The sequence below is a fragment of the Coregonus lavaretus genome, assembly GCF_964263955.1.
Source record: "Coregonus lavaretus genome assembly, contig: HAP1_SCAFFOLD_685, whole genome shotgun sequence".
NCBI lineage: Eukaryota > Metazoa > Chordata > Actinopteri > Salmoniformes > Salmonidae > Coregonus > Coregonus lavaretus.
Window position 1 is genome coordinate 70,617 of NW_028162819.1, and position 25,062 is coordinate 95,678.

A 25,062-nucleotide genomic window follows, 5' to 3' on the forward strand; every position below is an offset into this window, starting at 1 on the left:
AGTATGGGATATTGTGTGTAGATTGATGAGGGGGAAAAACTATGCCATCCATTTTAGAATAAGGCTGTAACGTAACAAAATGTGGAAAAAGTCAATACTTTCCGAATGCACTGTGTGTATAGGATTGTGCCTTTGGCTACCGGACAATAAAATAAAGTTGAAAACCAATAGAACATGAGAGAAGAAGGCTACTGGTTCCAATGGCATAAGGAAGTATTTAGAAACAATAATTGCCTCCACGTTTGGTTGGATTTTGGCTATAGGCTACTTTGAAGCAAGGTAAGACATGTCTCATAATATGTAGTAAAACGTCCAGGTTTCATTACATCACATTTACATTTCAGTCATTTAGCAGACGCTCTTATCCAGAGCGACTTACAGTTATATTGAGTGCATACATTATTTTTTAATTTTTCATACTGGCCCCCCGTGGGAATCGAACCCACAACCCTGGCGTTGCAAACGCCATGCTCTACCATCTGAGCTACATCCCTGCCGGCCATTCCCTCCCCTACCCTGGACGACGCTGGGCCAATTGTGCGCCGCACCCATGGGTCTCCCGATCGCGGCCGGCTACGACAGCCTGGATTCTAACCAGGATCTCTAGTGGCACAGCTAGCACTGCGATGCAGTGCCTTAGACCACTACGCCACTCGGGAGTTTCAAACAATTAAGCGTACGTTTTCAAAATGCATACTGCCTCCATCTCATTGCAAAGCGGTGTGTGACGTGCTGACGCCTGCATGGTGGGAAGCGCGCTTCAATTACCAGTTTAGATATATAAATAGCTCTTTTTAACTGTGGACATCAAAACTGTTTTTTAAACACGCAATTGCATTTAGAATTGTTGCTCAATGATCGGGCTTCTAAAAAGCACGTTTCACTCCGAGCAGCACCGAACAGCTGTTTGATGAGCTGTGGCAGCAGTTCTCTTCGCTACATCCACTGGCCAATCTACATCCCATCAAATCAATAGGCTAAAATGCGATATTTCGCAAATGGGATTAATTTTCTTAAATGGGCTTTTCATTTCTCGCATCGGCCAAAAGCCGGCTATTATCGGCTAAAGGAAAACCCTGGTGTGCGCGCATACCTGACTTGCTGTAGAGGACCTGGACACTGCGTAGCTTCAGTGAGTACCTCTCGTAGGCACGGTCCATAATCTCCTCCAGGGAACTGAAACTGGGTGATAAAGGCTGGTGGTTCCCCTGGTCCACACTCATCAGCTAAACACACACACACACACACACACACAAAGCGTGAACACGTACACACACAAACACATACGCACATTTCTTTAAAACTACGAGACAATATAACAGTAGGGTGTCTTTGCCGCCATTATTCTAGAATCTGTCTGTTCTCACCTGTAGACTACCAAAGTCTATGAACATCGGGTCATTATTCTAGAATCTGTCTGTTCTCACCTGTAGACTACCAAAGTCTATGATCATCGGGTCATTATTCTAGAATCTGTCTGTTCTCACCTGTAGACTACCAAAGTCTATGATCATCAGGTCATTATTCTAGAATCTGTCTGTTCTCACCTGTAGACTACCAAAGTCTATGATCATCAGGTCATTATTCTAGAATCTGTCTGTTCTCACCTGTAGACTACCAAAGTCTATGATCATCAGGTCATTATTCTAGAATCTGTCTGTTGTCACCTGTAGACTACCAAAGTCTATGATCATCGGGTCATTATTCTAGAATCTGTCTGTTCTCACCTGTAGACTACCAAAGTCTATGATCATCAGGTCATTATTCTAGAATATGTCTGTTCTCACCTGTAGACTACCAAAGTCTATGATCATCAGGTCATTATTCTAGAATCTGTCTGTTCTCACCTGTAGACTACCAAAGTCTATAATCATCGGGTCATTATTCTAGAATCTGTCTGTTCTCACCTGTAGACTACCAAAGTCTATGATCATCAGGTCATTATTCTAGAATCTGTCTGTTCTCACCTGTAGACTACCAAAGTATATGATCATCGGGTCATTATTCTAGAATCTGTCTGTTCTCACCTGTAGACTACCAAAGTCTATGATCATCAGGTCATTATTCTAGAATCTGTCTGTTCTCACCTGTAGACTACCAAAGTCTATGATCATCAGGTCATTATTCTAGAATCTGTCTGTTCTCACCTGTAGACTACCAAAGTCTATAATCATCGGGTCATTATTCTAGAATCTGTCTGTTCTCACCTGTAGACTACCAAAGTCTATGATCATCAGGTCATTATTCTAGAATCTGTCTGTTCTCACCTGTAGACTACCAAAGTATATGATCATCGGGTCATTATTCTAGAATCTGTCTGTTCTCACCTGTAGACTACCAAAGTCTATGATCATCGGGTCATTATTCTAGAATCTGTCTGTTCTCACCTGTAGACTACCAAAGTCTATGATCATCGGGTCATTATTCTAGAATCTGTCTGTTCTCACCTGTAGACTACCAAAGTCTATGATCATCGGGTCATTATTCTAGAATCTGTCTGTTCTCACCTGTAGACTACCAAAGTCTATGATCATCGGGTCATTATTCTAGAATCTGTCTGTTCTCACCTGTAGACTACCAAAGTCTATGATCATCAGGTCATTATTCTAGAATCTGTCTGTTCTCACCTGTAGACTACCAAAGTCTATGATCATCAGGTCATTATTCTAGAATCTGTCTGTTCTCACCTGTAGACTACCAAAGTCTATGATCATCGGGTCATTATTCTAGAATCTGTCTGTTCTCACCTGTAGACTACCAAAGTCTATGATCATCAGGTCATTATTCTAGAATCTGTCTGTTCTCACCTGTAGACTACCAAAGTCTATGATCATCGGGTCATTATTCTAGAATCTGTCTGTTCTCACCTGTAGACTACCAAAGTCTATGATCATCGGGTCATTATTCTAGAATCTGTCTGTTCTCACCTGTAGACTACCAACGTCTATGATCATCAGGTCATTATTCTAGAATATGTCTGTTCTCACCTGTAGACTACCAAAGTCTATGATCATCAGGTCATTATTCTAGAATCTGTCTGTTCTCACCTGTAGACTACCAAAGTCTATGATCATCAGGTCATTATTCTAGAATCTGTCTGTTCTCACCTGTAGACTACCAAAGTCTATGATCATCAGGTCATTATTCTAGAATCTGTCTGTTCTCACCTGTAGACTACCAAAGTCTATGATCATCGGGTCATTATTCTAGAATCTGTCTGTTCTCACCTGTAGACTACCAAAGTATATGATCATCGGGTCATTATTCTAGAATCTGTCTGTTCTCACCTGTAGACTACCAAAGTCTATGATCATCAGGTCATTATTCTAGAATCTGTCTGTTCTCACCTGTAGACTACCAAAGTATATGATCATCGGGTCATTATTCTAGAATCTGTCTGTTCTCACCTGTAGACTACCAAAGTCTATGATCATCAGGTCATTATTCTAGAATCTGTCTGTTCTCACCTGTAGACTACCAAAGTCTATGATCATCAGGTCATTATTCTAGAATCTGTCTGTTCTCACTTGTAGACTACCAAAGTCTATGATCATCAGGTCATTATTCTAGAATCTGTCTGTTCTCACCTGTAGACTACCAAAGTCTATGATCATCAGGTCATTATTCTAGAATCTGTCTGTTCTCACCTGTAGACTACCAAAGTCTATGATCATCAGGTCATTATTCTAGAATCTGTCTGTTCTCACCTGTAGACTACCAACGTCTATGATCATCAGGTCATTATTCTAGAATATGTCTGTTCTCACCTGTAGACTACCAAAGTCTATGATCATCAGGTCATTATTCTAGAATCTGTCTGTTCTCACCTGTAGACTACCAAAGTCTATGATCATCAGGTCATTATTCTAGAATCTGTCTGTTCTCACCTGTAGACTACCAAAGTCTATGATCATCAGGTCAGACTTGGCGTGGTAGAAGCCAGACTTGGGCACCAGCAGGTATGAAGGCTTTAGGTCAATCTTCAGGTCCAGAATCTTACGGGTTTCAATGATGTGAGACAGACCTGCACAGACGGCAAAATAATCATCAATAGATGTTAGATAATGTATGTGATGATGTGAGACAGATGTTAGATAATGTATGTGATGATGTGAGACAGATGTTAGATAATTTATGTGATGATTTGAGACAGAGGTTAGATAATGTATGTGATAATGTGAGACAGAGGGTAGATCATGTATGTGACAATGTGAGACAGAGGGTAGATAATGTATGCGATGGTGTGATAATGTATGAGATAATGTGAGACATAAGTTAGATAATGTATGTGATAATGTGAGACAGTGCGGGTAATGTATGTGGTAATGTGAGACAGAGGGTAGATAATGTATGCAATGATGTGATAATGTATGTGATGATGTGAGACAAAGGGTAGATCATGTATGAGATGATGTGAGACAGAGGTTAGATAATGTATATGATGATGTGATAATGTGAGTGATGATGTGATAATGTATGTGATAATGTGATAATGTGTGTGATGATGTGACAATGTATGGGGTGATGTGATAATGTGTATGATGATGTGATAATGTGTGTGATGATGCGATAATGTGTTTGATGATGCGATAATGTGTGTGACAATGTATGTGATGATGTGATAATGTATGTGATGATGTGACAATGTGTATGATGATGTGATGATGTATGAGATGTGATATTTGTGTGGTGATGTGATAATGTATGTGATGATGTGATAATGTGTATGATGATGTGATAATGTGTGTGATGATGTGATAATGTATGTGATGATGTGATAATGTATGTGATGATGTGATCATGTATGTGATGATGTGACAATGTGTATGATGATGTGATAATGTATGTGATGATGTGATAATGTATGTAATGATGTGATAATGCGTATGATGATGTGATAATGTGTATGATGATGTGATAATGTATGCGATGATGTGATAATGTATGTGATGATGTGATAATGTGTATGATGATGTGATAATGTGTGTGATGATGTGATAATGTGTGTGATGTGATAATGTGTATGATGATGTGATAATGTGTGTGATAATGTATGTGATGATGTGATAATGTGTGCGATGACCAGCAAGAGACAAACATCTATCCGGCAGTGTGTGTTTGAGTCAGCCTATGACGGCTGTAATAACATCTTATGTAGCTGTTATAGAGGCTTAATGAATGCGTATATAAGGGGCGCTATATAAAGTGTTTCCTATTTATCTGTACCCACCAGTGGCTGTCTTCTCCTTGATCTCCTCCAGCTTGGAGAGAGTAGCTGAAGTCAACACCTCCAGATCCACTCCCTTCCCTGTCTGAAAGAACTCCGCCATGCTGTTCACTGTCAACTGGCAGAGAGAAACACACACAGGAGTTGATTTATTTAGTGACTTCAGTGCCTTTAGTTACCCCACAAAGGGCAGGAAAGTGATGTACTGAACAGTGTGAATTTGAATACATGTAGGAGGAGCTGTAAATAGACTGCATGCATATAGAATAAACATGGTATTATGAGCATTAATAGACATAGTAGATGGAGCTTTCCTTGGTCAAACACATTACACATGACTTCATAGGGCAGTTTATCACCATTGATGACATCATGAATGATCAATGAGGCTTGGAGTGGACTGGACATTACATGGTCTACTAAATATCATTATGGAGAGAGAGAGAGAGAGAGAGAGAGAGAGAGAGAGAGAGAGAGAGAGAGAGAGAGAGAGAGAGAGAGAGAGAGAGAGAGAGAGAGAGAGAGAGAGAGAGAGAGAGAGAGAGAGAGAGAGAGAGAGAGAGAGAGAGAGACGAGAGAGAGAGAGAGAGAGAGAGAGAGAGAGACAGACAGAGAGACAGAGACAGACCGAAGAGAGAGACAGAGCGACAGAGAGAGAGAGAGAGAGAGAGAGAGACAGAGAGAGACAGAGAGAGAGAGACAGAGAGTACAGAGAGAGACAGAGAGAGAGAGAGAGAGAGAGAGAGAGATACAGAGGAGAGACAGAGAGAGAGAGATACAGAGAGAGAGAGAGAGAGAGAGAGGAGAGAGAGAGAGACAGAGAGAGAGAGAGAGAGAGAGAGAGAGAGAAGAGAGAGAGAGAGAGAGAGAGAGGAGAGAGAGAGAGAGAGAGAGAGAGACATTCCACATAGTGGGGTCAGAGGGAGGTCCTTATGGATGGGAGAGATGATAGCCACAGATAGGAGTGGGACAGTGAGAGTGAATAACTGAGTGAGGGTGGGTAAACCCATACATACTGAGTCGTAGATGATCTCTACAGGCTGAGATTGGACTCTGAGCAGCTGGTCTGCAGTTGCTGTCCTTCTGGGTTGACTTCAAACAGGATGGAGAGCAGAGAGGAGCTGGAGTCCCCTACTGACGCTATGAGAGATGGGACAGCTCCCTGCTGCTCCAACCCTGTCACGTACCAGTGCTCTAACGCTGCCTCCACCCTGGGAGAGGGGAGGAGAGAGGAGAGGAGAGAGGAGAGAGGAGAGAGAGACAGAGGGGGAGAGAGAGGGGAGAGAGAGAGAGGGAGAGAGAGGGAGAGAGAAAGAGAGAGAGAGGGGGAGAGAGGGGGGGGGAAGAGAGAGAGAGAGAGAGAGAGAGAGAGAGAGAGAGAGAGAGAGAGAGAGAGAGAGAGAGAGAGAGAGAGAGAGAGAGGGAGAGAGAGAGAGAGACAGAGAGATCAGTAGTTAATCAACAGTTGTATTAAATGTTCTTTAATGTTTTCTCTTGTGTGTGTTCTTGCTTTGACAATACAAATGCATCGGTGACTGATGTGGTGTACTCCTCAATGCACCGGTGACTGATGTGGTGTACTCCTCAATGCACCGGTGACTGATGTGGTGTACTCCTCAATGCCATCGGATGAGTCCCGGAACATATTCCACTCTGTGCTAGCGAAACAGTCCTATAGCATCGGACCACTTCCGTACTGAGCGCCTCACTGTTACTTCCTGTTTGAGTTTTTGCTTGTCAGCAGGAATGAGGAGGATAGAGTTGTGGTCAGATGGAGGGAGAGAAGGGGAAAATGAAGAGAGACCTGATGGCCTGAGCCCCGGGTCTCTGGGAGACGGTGCTGCTGAGGTCAATCATCTGGACCTTCAGGATCTCTGGTACGTTGGGCTCCTCCCTCACCGTGATGGACGTACGGAACAGCTTGAAGGTCACCATCACTGCCACGTACTGGAGGATACAGAGAGCCATGCAGGGGAACAAACACAGGAGTGTGAGAAAGATCCATTTCTCAGGACGGAAGTTCTTTGAATTTTTTAAAATACATTTTCCTTATTGATCATTTCCAGTGCCCAACACGGACACAGACATAGGTGTAGATTGGCTTTGTTTCTCACGGAGCTGTTAGCGGGTCTGCTCCATTAAATGTCATGTCAGTACCAACACCGAAGAGAGACCTACCTGCTTGGGTAAGGCCAGGTTGTGAGAACTACCACTGTATCCGATGGAGACAGACACACAGAGACCTACCTGCTTGGGTAAGGCCAGGTTGTGAGAACTACCACTGTATCCGATGGAGACAGACACACAGAGACCTACCTGCTTGGGTAAGGCCAGGTTGTGAGAACTACCACTGTATCCGATGGAGACAGACACACAGAGACCTACCTGCTTGGGTAAGGCCAGGTTGTGAGAACTACCACTGTATCCGATGGAGACAGACACACAGAGACCTACCTGCTTGGGTAAGGCCAGGTTGTGAGAACTACCACTGTATCCGATGGCCGTGTAGAGTTTAGTCTTCTCATCAGCAGACATCAACTCTTCAAAGCCTGAAATTGGGAAGGTCAAAATATTACACAACACCAATCAATGTAGCCGCTGGTGTTCACAAGGTGCAAGGTGAGGACGACCAGGGACGACCAGGGACGACCAGGGACGACCAGGGACGACCAGGGACCACATTCATCAAGAATCTCAGAGGAGGAGGGCTGATCTATCATCGGTTCAACCTTTCAGATCATAATGAATAAGGATATATGGGTTATATGGGGACCTGATCCGAGATCAGTGCTCCTGGTCTAAAACACAATGTACTGAAGCCATGTCTCTCATTGAGGACAGCGGGTGTGGATCGTGAATGCTGTTTGTTAGTTAGTTTGTCTCTTGAGGGTTAGGTGATAGCTTGTGTGTATGAGGAGACTGAGGAATCACTACCTCACTTCCTCCTTGGTATCCTGTGTGTGTGTGTGTGTGTGTGTGTGTGTGTGTGTGTGTGTGTGTGGTGACTGAGGAGTACTCACCCTCCTCCTCCTTGGTGTCCTGTTCCTGTTCCTGTTTTTTCATCTTCATTTCCTTCCTTCCAAAGAAGCTGCTGAAAAACCCTCCTCCTCCTCCCTGCTTCTGGCCCGCCGCCACCTTCTTAGCTACCACCTTCTGGCCTGACCGGATCACCTGGAGGACGGAGGGGGAGAGAGAGAGAGAGGGGGAGGAGGGAGGGGAGAGAGAGAGGGGGAGGAGGGAGGGGGGAGGGGGGAGAGAGAGAGAGGGGGACAAAAACAGCGACAGAGAGACAGTTCAGACACAAAACCCCCATCGACATGGTTTCTAAAAACACAGTAATATATTGTAGAAGACTTTTGGTTAATGGGTATAACAAATACTGCACAAACCTCTATCTGTGCTTGTTGCCGGGCTAAGGTGATGTTGAAAACATCCAGGCTCTTCTCCAGGTCCTGGATCTGTTTCTCCTGGTCCTCTTTGAGTTTACCCTGCGTGGTCAGTAGTTTGCTCTTGTAGGCTGCCCTGTAGGCCTTCAGAGTGTGGCGGTGCTTCCTGATGTTGGACCAGGACCACATCTGGTTGAACCGTCTGATATGGACGTCCAGAACACTGTTCACACCGTACTTCCACCTGGAAACACCGTCACCCCATAGTTAAGGAGCTGAGATTCTGAAAACTTCACATTGCGTTGACCCCATCCTGATAAACAGATAGCATGCACAACATTGACTAGTACTGCCCATTAGAATGTATGGAGTGGGGACTGGTTGGTTGACTGGTTGGTTAACTGGTTGGTTGACTGGTTGGTTGACTGGTTGGTTAACTGGTTGGTTGACTGGTTGGTTGACTGGTTGGTTGACTGGTTGGTTGGTTGACTTACCAGTGCTTGGCATTTGTGTGTACAGGTACATCAGGTCTGAACTTCCTGTAGGGTCCATTCTTAACCATACAGTCTATAGACTCTAGCAGGTCCACCATGGTTAGGTACTAAACAGGAATAGACAACATGATATCAGTCTATAGACTAGCAGGTCCACCATGGTTAGGTACTAAACAGGAGTAGATAACATGATATCAGTCTATAGACAATAGCAGGTCCACCATGGTTAGGTACTAAACAGGAATAGACAACATGATATCAGTCTATAGACTCTAGCAGGTCCACCATGGTTAGGTACTAAACAGGAATAAACAACATGATATCAGTCTATAGACTAGCAGGTCCACCATGGTTAGGTACTAAACAGGAATAGACAACATGATATCAGTCTATAGACTCTAGCAGGTCCACCATGGTTAGGTACTAAACAGGAATAGACAACATGATATCAGTCTATAGACTAGCAGGTCCACCATGGTTAGGTACTAAACAGGAATAAACAACATGATATCAGTCTATAGACTAGCAGGTCCACCATGGTTAGGTACTAAACAGGAATAGATAACATGATATCAGTCTATAGACTCTAGCAGGTCCACCATGGTTAGGTACTAAACAGGAGTAGATAACATGATATCAGTCTATAGACTCTAGCAGATCCACCATGGTTAGGTACTAAACAGGAATAGATAACATGATATCAGTCTATAGACTAGCAGGTCCACCATGGTTAGGTACTAAACAGGAATAGATAACATGATATCAGTCTATAGACTAGCAGGTCCACCATGGTTAGGTACTAAACAGGAATAGACAACATGATATCAGTCTATAGACTCTAGCAGGTCCACCATGGTTAGGTACTAACCAGGAATAGACAACATGATATCAGTCTATAGACTCTAGCAGGTCCACCATGGTTAGGTACTAACCAGGAATAGACAACATGATATCAGTCTATAGACTCTAGCAGGTCCACCATGGTTAGGTACTAAACAGGAATAGATAACATGATATCAGTCTATAGACTCTAGCAGGTCCACCATGGTTAGGTACTAAACAGGAATAGATAACATGATATCAGTCTATAGACTCCAGCAGGTCCACCATGGTTAGGTACTAAACAGGAGTAGATAACATGATATCAGTCTATAGACAATAGCAGGTCCACCATGGTTAGGTACTAAACAGGAGTAGATAACATGATATCAGTCTATAGACTAGCAGGTCCACCATGGTTAGGTACTAAACAGGAATAGACAACATGATATCAGTCTATAGACTCTAGCAGGTCCACCATGGTTAGGTACTAAACAGGAATAGATAACATGATATCAGTCTATAGACTCTAGCAGGTCCACCATGGTTAGGTACTAAACAGGAATAGATAACATGATATCAGTCTATAGACTCTAGCAGGTCCACCATGGTTAGGTACTAAACAGGAATAGATAACATGATATCAGTCTATAGACTCTAGCAGATCCACCATGGTTAGGTACTAAACAGGAGTAGATAACATGATATCAGTCTATAGACTCTAGCAGGTCCACCATGGTTAGGTACTAAACAGGAATAGATAACATGATATCAGTCTATAGACTCTAGCAGGTCCACCATGGTTAGGTACTAAACAGGAATAGATAACATGATATCAGTCTATAGACTCCAGCAGGTCCACCATGGTTAGGTACTAAACAGGAATAGATAACATGATATCAGTCTATAGACTCTAGCAGGTCCACCATGGTTAGGTACTAAACAGGAATAGATAACATGATATCAGTCTATAGACTCTAGCAGGTCCACCATGGTTAGGTACTAAACAGGAATAGATAACATGATATCAGTCTATAGACTCTAGCAGGTCCACCATGGTTAGGTACTAACCAGGAATAGATAACAACCGAGTACATATAATTCAAATGTATTTCAGGATTAAAGATCATTTAAATGTGGGAATGCTATCTTGTTAAAATAACCAGCAGCAAATTGAAACATGTGGAATACATTTCAGGGTGTGCACATAAAGAGAGGCTTCTGAAATGATTCTACAAAGGACTACAACAACATTGACAAATTATTCCATACAGTGCCTTGCAAAAGTATTCATCTCCCTTGGCGTTTTTCCTATTTTGTTGCATTACAACCTTTAATTTTTATTTGGATTTCATGTAATGGACATACACAAAATAGTCCAAATTGGTGAAGTGAAATGAAAAAAAAAACTTGTTTCAAAAAATTCTAAAAAATAAATAACGGAAAAGTGGTGCGTGCATATGTATTCAGCCCCTTTGCTATGAAGCCACTAAATAAGATCTGGTGCAACCAATTACCTTCAGAAGTCACATAATTAGTTAAATAAAGTCCACCTGTGTGCAATCTAAGTGTCACATGATCTGTCACATGATCTCAGTATATATACACCTGTTCTGAAAGACCCCAGAGTCTGCAACACCACTAAGCAAGGGGCACCACCAAGCAAGCGGCACCATGAAGACCAAGGAGCTCTCCAAACAGGTCAGGGACAAAGTTGTGGAGAAGTACAGATCAGGGTTGGGTTATAAAAAAATATCCGAAACTTTGAATATCCCACGGAGCACCATTAAATCCATTACTAAAAAATTGAAAGAATATGGCACCACAACAAACCCACCAAATCTCACAGCCCAGGCAAGGAGGGCATTAATCAGAGAGGCAACAGAGACCAAAGATAACCCTGAAGGAGCTGCAAAGCTCCACAGCGGAGATTGGAGTTTCTGTCCATAGGACCACTTTAAGCTGTACACTCCATAGAGCTGGGCAGAAAAAAGCCATTGCTTAAAGAAAAAAATAAGCAAACACGTTTGGTGTTCGCCAAAAGGCATGTGGGAGACTCCCCAAACATATGGAAGAAGGTACTCTGGTCAGATGAGACTAAAATTGAGCTTTTTGGCCATCAAGGAAAACGCTATGTCTGGCGCAAACCCAACACCTCTCATCACCCCGAGAACACCATCCCCACAGTGAAGCATGGTGGTGGCAGCATCATGCTGTGGGGATGTTTTTCCATCGGCAGGGACTGGGAAACTGGTCAGAATTGAAAGAATGATGGATGGCACTAAATACAGGGAAATTCTTGAGGGAAACCAGTTTCAGTCTTCCAGAGATTTGAGACTGGGACGGAGGTTCACCTTCCAGCAGGACAATGACCCTAAGCATATTGCTAAAGCAACACTCGAGTGGTTTAAGGGGAAACATTTAAATGTCTTGGAATGGCCTAGTCAAAGCCCAGACCTCAATCCAATTGAGAATCTGTGGTATGACTTAAAGATTGCTGTACACCAGCGGAACCAATCCAACTTGAAGGAGCTGGAGCAGTTTTGCCTTGAAGAATGGGCAAAAATCCCAGTGGCTAGATGTGCCAAGCTTATAGAGACATACCCCAAGAGACTTGCAGCTGTAATTGCTGCAAAATTATTGACTTTGGGGGGGGTGAATAGTTATGCACGCTCAAGTTCTGTTTTTTTGTTTATTTCTTGTTTGTTTCACACAAAAAAATATTTTACATCTTCAAAGTGGTAGGCATGTTGTGTAAATCAAATGATACAAACCCCCCAAACAATCCATTTCAATTCCAGGTTGTAAGGCAACAAAATAGGAAAAATGCCAAGGGAGGTGTATGTGTGTGTGTGTGTGTGTGTGTGTGTGTGTGTGTGTGTGTGTGTGTGTGTATGTGTGTGTGTGTTCGTACCTGTGGTTTGGTAATCTCTATTGCTACATTCTGAACCTCCAGATACAGGTTGGCTTTGGGGGACTTCAGCTCAATCTCAGCATTAGGGTTGATAACCATTTTAGCAGAGGCAAAGATGGGTTTGAAAACTGCATGGAGAGAGAGAGAGAACATCCTATGAAATCTACTTTAATATGACCAACATCTTTATGGATCATTCCCCATCCAACATCTAGGATTGGTTAGACTAGACACCATGATCATTGGAGATTCTCCATTGAAAGTGCTTCTTAATCCAGGACCAGCATTCATCTCAAATCATAGAAACAGACAGTCACACAAGACGTTCAGAGACAGACAGACAGACAGACAGACAGACAGACAGAGACAGACAGACAGACGGTGGGAGAGAACAGAAAGTCATTTACGGAATCACCATATTCACATTGGTCTGTCATAACGCTGTCACATCCGTCTTCTAGACCGCCAGTTCACTCTGAGTGTTTTCTCATCTTCATGAGGTTGGGAAGATAGTCGTTTAAAGCTAACAGAGGAAAACATATGCCAGTATATCCAGTCGGTGTGTGTGTGTGTGTGTGTGTGTGTGTGTGCTAGGTTTCACAGAGATTATAAGATAAAAGCAACAATATTAATGGTTTCCTCTCCTGGCTTGGCTGGCTGGTTGCCATGGATAGTCAAATGAAACCTTTAATAAAAAATTAAAATAAATTGAAGTGAGGAAGGACACCTTTCTCTGTCTTTTCTAATGGAAAGTGTGTGTGTGTTGCCTGTGGTACATACTATATTGGTAGTCTTTGAGCTCTCGGTCCTTGGTACTGATGCCGGCCTTCAGCTTTTCCTGGACAGACACAAAGAGAAGAATGAAAATTAGAAAATCACACAGACATGGGGCCTCCCGAGTGGCCCAGCGGTCCAAGGCGCTGCACTACAGTCCCGGGTTCGATGCCTGGCTGTGTCACAACCGGCCCGTGACCGGGAGTCCCATAGGGCGGCGCACAATTGGCCCAGCGTCGTCCGGGTTAGGGGAGGGTTTGGCCAAGGGGGGAGGCTTTACTTGGCTCATCGCGCTCTAGCGACTCCTGGTAGCGGGCCGGGTGCCTGCAGGCTGACCTCGGTCGTCAGGTGAACGGTGTTTCCTCCGACACATTGGTGCGGCCGGCTTCTGGGTTAAGCGGGCGGGTGTTAAGAAGCACGGTTTGGCGGGTCATGTTTCGGAGGATGCATGACTCGACCTTCGCCTCTCCCGAGCCCATCGGGGAGTTGCAGCGATGAGACAAGATCGAAATTTGGGAGAAAAAGGGGGGTAAAATAATCACACAGATATGACTCTGGTCCTCTGTAGCTCAGTTTGTAGAGCATGGTGCTTGCAACACCAGGATAGTGGTTTGATTCCCGGGACCACCCATAAGTAAAATGTATGTACGCATGACTGTAAGTCGCTTTGGAAAAAAGCATCTGCTAAATGCCATATAATATTATTATTAAATGATGATTTATATATTAGGAGGAGGATTGTCTGCCATAATGTGTGTAATAGTGATGAATAGGTTGCTAGTGATTTGGCTGACTAGAATTTTGGATAAAAGTGTCTGTTAAATGGCATATACAGTTGAGGTCGGATGTTTACATAAACCTTAGCCAAATATATTTAAACTCAGTTTTTCACAATTCCTAACATTTTAATCCTAGTAAAAATTCCCTGTCTTAGGTCAGTTAGGATCACCACTTTATTTTAAGAACGTGAAATGTCAGAATAATAGTAGAGAGAATGATTTATTTCAGCTTTTATTTCTTTCATCACATTCCCAGTGGGTCAGAAGTTTACATACACTCAATTAGTATTTGGTAGCATTGCATTTAAATTGTTTAACTTGGGTCAAACGTTTTGGGTAGCCTTCCACAAGCTTCCCACAATAAGTTGGGTGAATTTTGGCCCATTCCTCCTGACAGAGCTGGTGTAACTGAGTCAGGTTTGTAGGCCTCCTTCCCTCGCACACGCTTTTTCAGTTCTGCCCACACATTTTCTATAGGATTGAGGTCAGGGCTTTGTGATGGCCAATCCAATACCTTGACTTTGTTGTCCTTAAGCCATTTTGCCACAACTTTGGAAGTATGCTTGGGGTCATTGTCCATTTGGAAGACCCATTTGCGACCAAGCTTTAACTTCCTGACTGATGTCTTGAGATGTTGCTTCAATATATCCGCATAATTTTCCTTCCTCATGATGCCATCTATTTTGTGAAGTGCACCAGTCCCTCCTGCAGCAAAGAACACCCACAGCATGATGCTGCCACCCCCGTGCTTCACGGTTGGGATGGTTTTCTTCGGCTTGCAAGCTTCCCCCTTTTTCCTCCAAACATAACGATGGGCGGTTTTGGAGCAGTGGCTTCTTCCTTGCTGAGCGGCCTTTCAGGTTATGTTGATATAGGACTCGTTTTACTGTGGATATAGATACTTTTGTACCTGTTTCCTCCAGCATCTTCACAAGGTCCTTTGCTGTTGTTCTGGGATTGATTTGCACTTTTCGCACCAAAGTACATTCATCTCTAGGAGACAGAATGCGTCTCCTTCCTGAGCGGTATGACGGCTGCGTGGTCCCATGGTGTTTATACTTGCGTACTATTGTTTGTACAGATGAACGTGGTACCTTCAGGCGTTTGGAAATTGCTTCCAAGGATGAACCAGAATTCTTTTTCTGAGGTCTTGGCTGATTTTTTTTGATTTTCCCATGATGTCAAGCAAAGAGGCCCTGAGTTTGAAGGTAGGCCTTGAAATACATCCACAGGTACACCTCCAATTGACTCAAATTATGTCAATTAGCCTATCAGAAGCTTCTAAAGCCATGACATCATCAGCTGTTTAAAGGCACAGTCAACTTAGTGCATGTAAACTTCTGACCCACTGGAATTGTGATACAGTGAATTATAAGTGAAATAATCTGTCTGTAAACAATTGTTGGAAAAATTACTTGTGTCATGCACAAAGTAGATGTCCTAACCGACTTGCCAAAACTATAGTTTGTTAACAAGACATTTGTGGAGTGGTTGAAAAACGAGTTTTAATGACTCCAACCTAAGTGTATGTAAACTTCCGACTTCAACTGCATTATATTATATCATGACATTTACATTACATTTTAGTCATTTAGCAGACGCTCTTATCCAGAGCGACTTACAGTTAGTGAGTGCATACATGTTTTTTTGTTTGTTTTGTTTTTTGCGTTTTTTTCATACTGGCCCCACGTGGGAAACGAACCCACATCCCTGCCGGCCAAACCCTCCCCTACCTTGGACGACGCTGGACCAATTGTGCGCCGCCCATGGGTCTCCCGGTCGCGGCCGGCTGCGACAGAGCCTGGACTCGAACCAGGATCTCTAGTGGCACAGCTAGCACTGCGATGCAGTGCCTTAGACCACTGTGCCACTCGGGACAAAGGTTTGTTCCAAATCCATTTGACCTGTGATTCATTTGAGAATGAAAATATCGCCCTAAAGATAATGAAGCATTGAGCTGGTCAAGACCCTGTGCTCCACGTCTATGTTAAAAGGCTGTTAGCAAGTGATGGTGGAAATAAGGGAAAGTTATGACTATAACTACAGGTTCTCTGAAGTCACTACGCTCGTTACAACACACAGCTACGGGGATCTCATGAGAGCTCTGTGTTGTAACAAGTGTTCAGACTGACAGGGAACAGAACGATCCTCATAGCTCTGTGTTGTAACAAGTGTTCAGACTGACAGGGAACAGAACGATCCTCATAGCTCTGTGCTGTGACCACATGTATCTACTATAACTAGGACCAGTAGGGAGACCACATGTATCTACTATAACTAGGACCACATGTATCTACTATAACTAGGACCACATGTATCTACTATAACTAGGACCACATGTATCTACTATAACTAGGACCACATGTATCTACTATAACTAGGACCACATGTATCTACTATAACTAGGACCAGTAGGGAGACCACATGTATCTACTATAACTAGGACCACATGTATCTACTATAACTAGGACCACATGTATCTACTATAACTAGGACCAGTAGGGAGACCACATGTATCTACCTCCTTATCCTGGTCAGGTCAAGTGGTGAGGAACAACTCCTGAGTCCTGGTCCTGTCTATAGTAGGTGACTTCAGTTTGTATTCAGACTGAGTGGCTCTTTTATGGTGGCGATTGTACCACTGTATATGGTGGCGTTGGATAAATTATCTACAGAGCTTATTGAGGAAAATGCAAATGTCTATAAAAACAGGAGAGGAGAGAAGGAGAGCGTGTGAAAAGATAATGGAGGGAGGAGCGGTTAGGGACTTGAATACCTTCAGTGTAGTACTTCATATAGGGATCTATAATACCTCTCCACTGGAAGGCGTACATAAGAGGTCAATGTCTTGTAAGGAATATCTTACAGGGAAATTATCTTACAAAACATAGGCTACTCCGCCTGCCATACTGTTTCATCAGTATTTAAACTGGACCTCTAAATGTTTACAAGCAACAGATAGTTGTCATGACGCAAGGCTACGGTTTGGATGGTTTGATACTAGCTAAATCATTAAGCCTTATGTAGTGTTAAGCCTTATGTAGAGTTAAGCCTTATGTAGAGTTAAGCCTGATGTAGAGTTAAGCCTGATGTAGTGTTAAGCCTTATGTAGTGTTAAGCCTTATGTAGTGTTAAGCCTTATGTAGTGTTAAGCCTTATGTAGTGTTAAGCCTTATGTAGTGTTAAGCCTGATGTAGTGTTAAGCCTGATGTAGTGTTAAGCCTTATGTAGTGTTTAAGCCTGATGTAGTGTTAAGCCTGATGTAGTGTTAAGCCTGATGTAGTGTTAAGCCTGATGTAGTGTTTAAGCCTTATGTAGTGTTAAGCCTTATGTAGTGTTAAGTCTTATGTAGTGTTAAGTCTTATGTAGTGTTTAAGCCTTATGTAGAGTTAAGCCTTATGTAGTGTTAAGCCTTATGTAGTGTTAAGCCTTATGTAGTGTTAAGCCTTATGTAGTGTTAAGCCTTATGTAGTGTTAAGCCTTATGTAGTGTTAAGCCTTATGTAGTGTTAAGCCTTATGTAGTGTTAAGCCTTATGTAGTGTTAAGCCTTATGTAGTGTTAAGCCTTATGTAGTTTTAAGCCTTATGTAGTGTTTAAGCCTTATGTAGTGTTTAAGCCTTATGTAGTGTTTAAGCCTTATGTAGTGTTTAAGCCTTATGTAGTGTTTAAGCCTTATGTAGTGTTTAAGCCTTATGTAGTGTTTAAGCCTTATGTAGAGTTAAGCCTTATGTAGAGTTAAGCCTGATGTAGTGTTAAGCCTTATGTAGTGTTAAGCCTTATGTAGTGTTAAGCCTTATGTAGTGTTAAGCCTTATGTAGTGTTAAGCCTTATGTAGTGTTAAGCCTGATGTAGTGTTAAGCCTGATGTAGTGTTAAGCCTGATGTAGTGTTTAAGCCTTATGTAGTGTTAAGCCTTATGTAGTGTTAAGTCTTATGTAGTGTTTAAGCCTTATGTAGAGTTAAGCCTTATGTAGTGTTAAGCCTTATGTAGTGTTAAGCCTTATGTAGTGTTTAAGCCTTATGTAGTGTTTAAGCCTTATGTAGTGTTTAAGCATTATGTAGTGTTAAGCCTTATGTAGTGTTAAGCCTTATGTAGTGTTAAGCCTTATGTAGAGTTAAGCCTTATGTAGTGTTTAAGCCTTATGTAGTGTTAAGCCTTATGTAGTGTTAAGCCTTATGTAGTGTTAAGCCTTATGTAGTGTTAAGCCTTATGTAGTGTTAAGCGTTAAGAGTCTATACATAGCCCTACAGTGAGTGCTAAGGCCAAGCATATGGGTGAGTGTGTGTGACGGAGTGGGTATGACGGAGTGTGTATGACGGAGTGTGTATGAAGGAGTGTGTGTGACGGAGTGGGTATGACGGAGTGTGTATGACGGAGTGGGTGTGACGGAGTGGGTATGACGGAGTGGGTATGACGGAGTGGGTATGACGGAGTGTGTGTGACGGAGTGGGTATGACGGAGTAGGTGTGAGTGGGTTTGGACATGAATGCTCATTCAGTGTAGTCACTAAGACCTCTTACTACCTTCCAGCGGTGGGAGGAGCCAGTTTCATCTGAAGACAGCAACATATGGGTTGACTGTTACTATGGGCTGTAAAACAGGCTGAAGACAGCAACATATATAGGGAACAGTCAACACCAGGGAGAGAGAACAGTCAACACCAGGGAGAGAGAACAGCCAACACCAGGGAGAGAGAACAGTCAACACCAGGGAGAGAGAACAGGCAACACCAGGGAGAGAGAACAGCCAACACCAGGGAGAGAGAACAGTCAACACCAGGGAGAGAGAACAGTCAACACCAGGGAGAGAGAACAGTCAACACCAGGGAGAGTGAACAGTCAACACCAGGGAGAGTGAACAGTCAACCAATTTTTTTTTTTTTTTTTATCAAATCCAGGGGGAAGCAAAATAAACTGAATGGATCTCTCAAGGGAAATTCATTTATAATCCTCTGATAAACTATCAATCAATCAAATGAATTTTATAAAGCCCTTTTTACATCAGCAGTTGTCACAAAGTGCCACACAGATACCCAGCCTAAAACCAACTCATCTAAGATATTGTATTGTCAACTGTGTGTGGCTAGCTAGATACAGCTGTATTCTGATTCAGCCATGGGAGTTCATGTGAATAGCTAACGGAAACACTAACTTAGTTACACTTCATTCCAGATGAGAGAACGTCACACGGCTACTTCACCCACGTGTCAGAGGCTTATTGGCGCACGCACACGGACGCACGCACACGGACGCATGCACACGGACGGACGCGCGCAGACACACACACGTCCTAATGATGCTTCTCAGCCTGAGGCAACTACCAACCAGCACCAATGATGCTGTCTGCAGAGCTGTGGAAAAGACATTGATCCGTTTATCCGTGGTGTGTGCCTGGGTTTACTTGTATGTCACCAGCAATAGCACACACACACACACACACACACACACACAGACACACAGACCTGATCCATCCATCACAGCCAATAGACGATCTGATCCCAGGTGAGGGATTCATCCGTCTTCTCAGGCCTGGTCTGATGAGTTGTTATAATCATATCTTGCCATTGATCACAATGAACTAGGAACTTCATCACAACTCCACATTTTACGAATAAGTAATATGTCAAATACAGAATAAGTCACTCACACACACACACACACACACACACACACACACACACACACACACTAATGAAACAACAACAACCTCCTCTCCTCTCGTGTCAACATCTGACAGAGATATATATTCCCCATTACTCTCTGTTATTCTGACATTCAACAACACAAAACACACTGGGGACAATACGATCAGACCACAACACACTGGGGACAATACAATCAGACTACAACACACTGGAGACAATATCATCAGACCACAACACACTGGAGACAATATGATCAGACCACAACACACTGGGGACAATACGATCAGACCACAACACACTGGGGACAATACGATCAGACCACAACACACTGGGGACAATACGATCAGACCACAACACACTGGGGACAATATGATCAGACCACAACACACTGGGGGACAATATGATCAGACCACAACACACTGGGGACAATACGATCAGACCACAACACACTGGAGACAATATGATCAGACCACAACACACTGGGGACAATACGATCAGACGAAAACACACTGGGGACAATATGATCAGACCACAACACACTGGAGACAATATGATCAGACCACAACACACTGGAGACAATAGTGGTAATGAACAAGCCAAGCCCTGTTCTGCTGCATGATGAGAGCAAGTCAAGGCCTGTTCTGCTGCATGATGACAGCAAGTCAAGCCCTGTTCTGCTGCATGATGACAGCAAGCCAAGCCCTGTTCTGCTGCATGATGACAGCAAGCCAAGCCCTGTTCTGCTGCATGATGACAGCAAGCCAAGCCCTGTTCTGCTGCATGATGACAGCAAGCCAAGCCCTGTTCTGCTGCATGATGACAGCAAGCCAAGCCCTGTTCTGCTGCATGATGACAGCAAGCCAAGCCCTGTTCTGCTGCATGATGACAGAAAGCCAAGCCCTGTTCTGCTGCATGATGACAGCAAGCCAAGCCCTGTTCTGCTGCATGATGACAGCAAGCCAAGGCCTGTTCTGCTGCATGATGACAGCAAGCCAAGCCCTGTTCTGCTGCATTACTCAACAGCTCTGACTAGTTTGCTTTTCAATTATCAGTTGACATGTTGAATATAGGAGCCATGTGTCACTTGAATAGAATATTCCTTTAGTTAGACAGCACCACAATGAACTGCTGTTACCACAGAATATTCCTTTAGTTAAGACAGCAACACAATGAACTGCTGTTACCACAGAATATTCCTTTAGTTAAGACAGCAACACAATGAACTGCTGTTACCACAGAATATTCCTTTAGTGAGACAGCAACACAATGAACTGCTGTTACCACAGAATATTCCTTTAGTTAAGACAGCAACACAATGAACTGCTGTTACCACAGAATATTCCTTTAGTTAGACAGCAACACAATGAACTGCTGTTACCACAGAATATTCCTTTAGTTAGACAGCAACACAATGAACTGCTGTTACCACAGAATATTCCTTTAGTGAGACAGCAACACAATGAACTGCTGTTACCACAGAATATTCCTTTAGTTAGACAGCACCACAATGAACTGCTGTTACCACAGAATATTCCTTTAGTTAGACAGCAACACAATGAACTGCTGTTACTACAGAATATTCCTTTAGTTAGACAGCAACACAATTAACTGCTGTTACCACAGAATATTCCTTTAGTTAAGACAGCAACACAATTAACTGCTGTTACCACAGAATATTCCTTTAGTTAGACAGCAACACAATGAACTGCTTTTACCACAGAATATTCCTTTAGTTAAGACAGCAACACAATGAACTGCTGATACCACAGAATATTCCTTTAGTTAGACAGCAACACAATGAACTGCTGTTACCACAGAATATTCCTTTAGTTAGACAGCAACACAATGAACTGCTGTTACCACAGAATATTCCTTTAGTTAGACAGCAACACAATGAACTGCTGTTACCACAGAATATTCCTTTAGTTAAGACAGCAACACAATGAACTGCTGTTACCACAGAATATTCCTTTAGTTAGACAGCAACACAATGAACTGCTGTTACCACAGAATATTCCTTTAGTTAAGACAGCAACACAATGAACTGCTGTTACCACAGAATATTCCTTTAGTTAGACAGCAACACAATGAACTGCTGTTACCACAGAATATTCCTTTAGTTAGACAGCAACACAATGAACTGCTGTTACCACAGAATATTCCTTTAGTTAAGACAGCAACACAATGAACTGCTGTTACCACAGAATATTCCTTTAGTTAAGACAGCAACACAATGAACTGCTGTTACCACAGAATATTCCTTTAGTTAAGACAGCAACACAATGAACTGCTGTTACCACAGAATATTCCTTTAGTTAAGACAGCAACACAATGAACTGCTGTTACCACAGAATATTCCTTTAGTTAAGACAGCAACACAATGAACTGCTGTTACCACAGAATATTCCTTTAGTTAAGACAGCACCACAATGAACTGCTGTTACCACAGAATATTAATAATAATAATAATATGCCATTTAGCAGACGCTTTTATCCTAAGCGACTTACAGTCATGCGTGCATACATTTTTGTGTATGGGTGGTCCCGGGGATCGAACCCACTACCTTGGCGTTACAAGCGCCGTGTTCCTTTAGTTAGACAGCAACACAATGAACTGCTGTTACCACAGAATATTCCTTTAGTTAGACAGCAACACAATGAACTGTGCAAAAGACATAGGACAGATGCAGGCAGACCCAACACATGGTGGGACAATAAGCCTCAGAGACTCTCAACATGTGTGACTTGTGTAAAAACGTTCCAGTGTTTTCCGTACTGCACGTATTATAGTGGATTGTGTTTGCATGCTGACTTCACAAAATGCATTTCCATGTAAATATATTAACAATAAAACATATTGTATCGTAGGTGTCATGTGACACAACGTACCTTACCACTATCTCTTCCTAATAAAGGAGGATGACTGGAGTAAAGACAGAGAGGTTCATTACCACTATCTCTTCCTAATGAAGGAGGATGACTGGAGTAAAGACAGAGAGGTTCATTACCACTATCTCTTCCTAATAAAGGAGGATGACTGGAGTAAAGACAGAGAGGTACATTACCACTATCTCTTCCTAATAAAGGAGGATGACTGGAGTAAAGACAGAGAGGTTCATTACCACTATCTCTTCCTAATGAAGGAGGATGACTGGAGTAAAGACAGAGAGGTTCATTACCACTATCTCTTCCTAATGAAGGAGGATGACTGGAGTAAAGACAGAGAGGTACATTACCACTATCTCTTCCTAATGAAGGAGGATGACTGGAGTAAAGACAGAGAGGTTCATTACCACTATCTCTTCCTAATAAAGGAGGATGACTGGAGTAAAGACAGAGAGGTACATTACCACTATCTCTTCCTAATAAAGGAGGATGACTGGAGTAAAGACAGAGAGGTACATTACCACTATCTCTTCCTAATAAAGGAGGATGACTGGAGTAAAGACAGAGAGGTTCATTACCACTATCTTTTCCTAATAAAGGAGGATGACTGGAGTAAAGACAGAGAGGTTCATTACCACTATCTCTTCCTAATGAAGGAGGATGACTGGAGTAAAGACAGAGAGGTTCATTACCACTATCTCTTCCTAATGAAGGAGGATGACTGGAGTAAAGACAGAGAGGTACATTACCACTATCTCTTCCTAATGAAGGAGGATGACTGGAGTAAAGACAGAGAGGTTCATTACCACTATCTCTTCCTAATAAAGGAGGATGACTGGAGTAAAGACAGAGAGGTTCATTACCACTATCTCTTCCTAATAAAGGAGGATGACTGGAGTAAAGACAGAGAGGTTCATTACCACTATCTCTTCCTAATAAAGGAGGATGACTGGAGTAAAGACAGAGAGGTTCATTACCACTATCTCTTCCTAATAAAGGAGGATGACTGGAGTAAAGACAGAGAGGTACATTACCACTATCTCTTCCTAATAAAGGAGGATGACTGGAGTAAAGACAGAGAGGTTCATTACCACTATCTCTTCCTAATGAAGGAGGATGACTGGAGTAAAGACAGAGAGGTACATTACCACTATCTCTTCCTAATAAAGGAGGATGACTGTAGTAAAGACAGAGATGTTCATTACCACTATCTCTTCCTAATAAAGGAGGATGACTGGAGTAAAGACAGAGATGTTCATTACCACTATCTCTTCCTAATAAAGGAGGATGACTGGAGTACAGACAGAGAGGTTCATTACCACTATCTCTTCCTAATGAAGGAGGATGACTGGAGTAAAGACAGAGAGGTTCATATCTCTTCCTAATGAAGGAGGATGACTGGAGTAAAGACAGAGAGGTTCATTACCACTATCTCTTCCTAATGAAGGAGGATGACTGGAGTAAAGACAGAGAGGTACATTACCACTATCTCTTCCTAATGAAGGAGGATGACTGGAGTAAAGACAGAGAGGTTCATTACCACTATCTCTTCCTAATGAAGGAGGATGACTGGAGTAAAGACAGAGAGGTTCATTACCACTATCTCTTCCTAATGAAGGAGGATGACTGGAGTAAAGACAGAGAGGTTCATTACCACTATCTCTTCCTAATGAAGGAGGATGACTGGAGTAAAGACAGAGAGGTTCATATCTCTTCCTAATAAAGGAGGATGACTGGAGTAAAGACAGAGAGGTTCATTACCACTATCTCTTCCTAATGAAGGAGGATGACTGGAGTAAAGACAGAGAGGTTCATTACCACTATCTCTTCCTAATGAAGGAGGATGACTGGAGTAAAGACAGAGAGGTTCATTACCACTATCTCTTCCTAATGAAGGAGGATGACTGGAGTAAAGACAGAGAGGTTCATTACCACTATCTCTTCCTAATAAAGGAGGATGACTGGAGTAAAGACAGAGAGGTTCATTACCACTATCTCTTCCTAATAAAGGAGGATGACTGGAGTAAAGACAGAGAGGTTCATTACCACTATCTCTTCCTAATGAAGGAGGATGACTGGAGTAAAGACAGAGAGGTTCATTACCACTATCTCTTCCTAATGAAGGAGGATGACTGGAG

General features: G+C 42.7%; 1 protein-coding gene across 1 annotated transcript in view; it reads right to left on the minus strand.

Annotated features, from left to right (window-relative positions):
* LOC311118814 (intermembrane lipid transfer protein VPS13C-like) overlaps positions 1-25,062 on the minus strand; it is a gene marked incomplete at its 3' end in the record, with an annotated part of 129,692 nt that overhangs the window by 65,844 nt on the left and 38,786 nt on the right. The window contains 12 exon segments of the mRNA XM_084193597.1: positions 1,094-1,226; positions 3,888-4,024; positions 5,231-5,345; positions 6,244-6,306; positions 6,309-6,438; positions 7,032-7,174; positions 7,682-7,776; positions 8,248-8,398; positions 8,617-8,857; positions 9,108-9,214; positions 12,841-12,968; positions 13,621-13,678. Coding sequence (XP_084049723.1) covers positions 1,094-1,226; positions 3,888-4,024; positions 5,231-5,345; positions 6,244-6,306; positions 6,309-6,438; positions 7,032-7,174; positions 7,682-7,776; positions 8,248-8,398; positions 8,617-8,857; positions 9,108-9,214; positions 12,841-12,968; positions 13,621-13,678 — 1,501 coding nt within the window.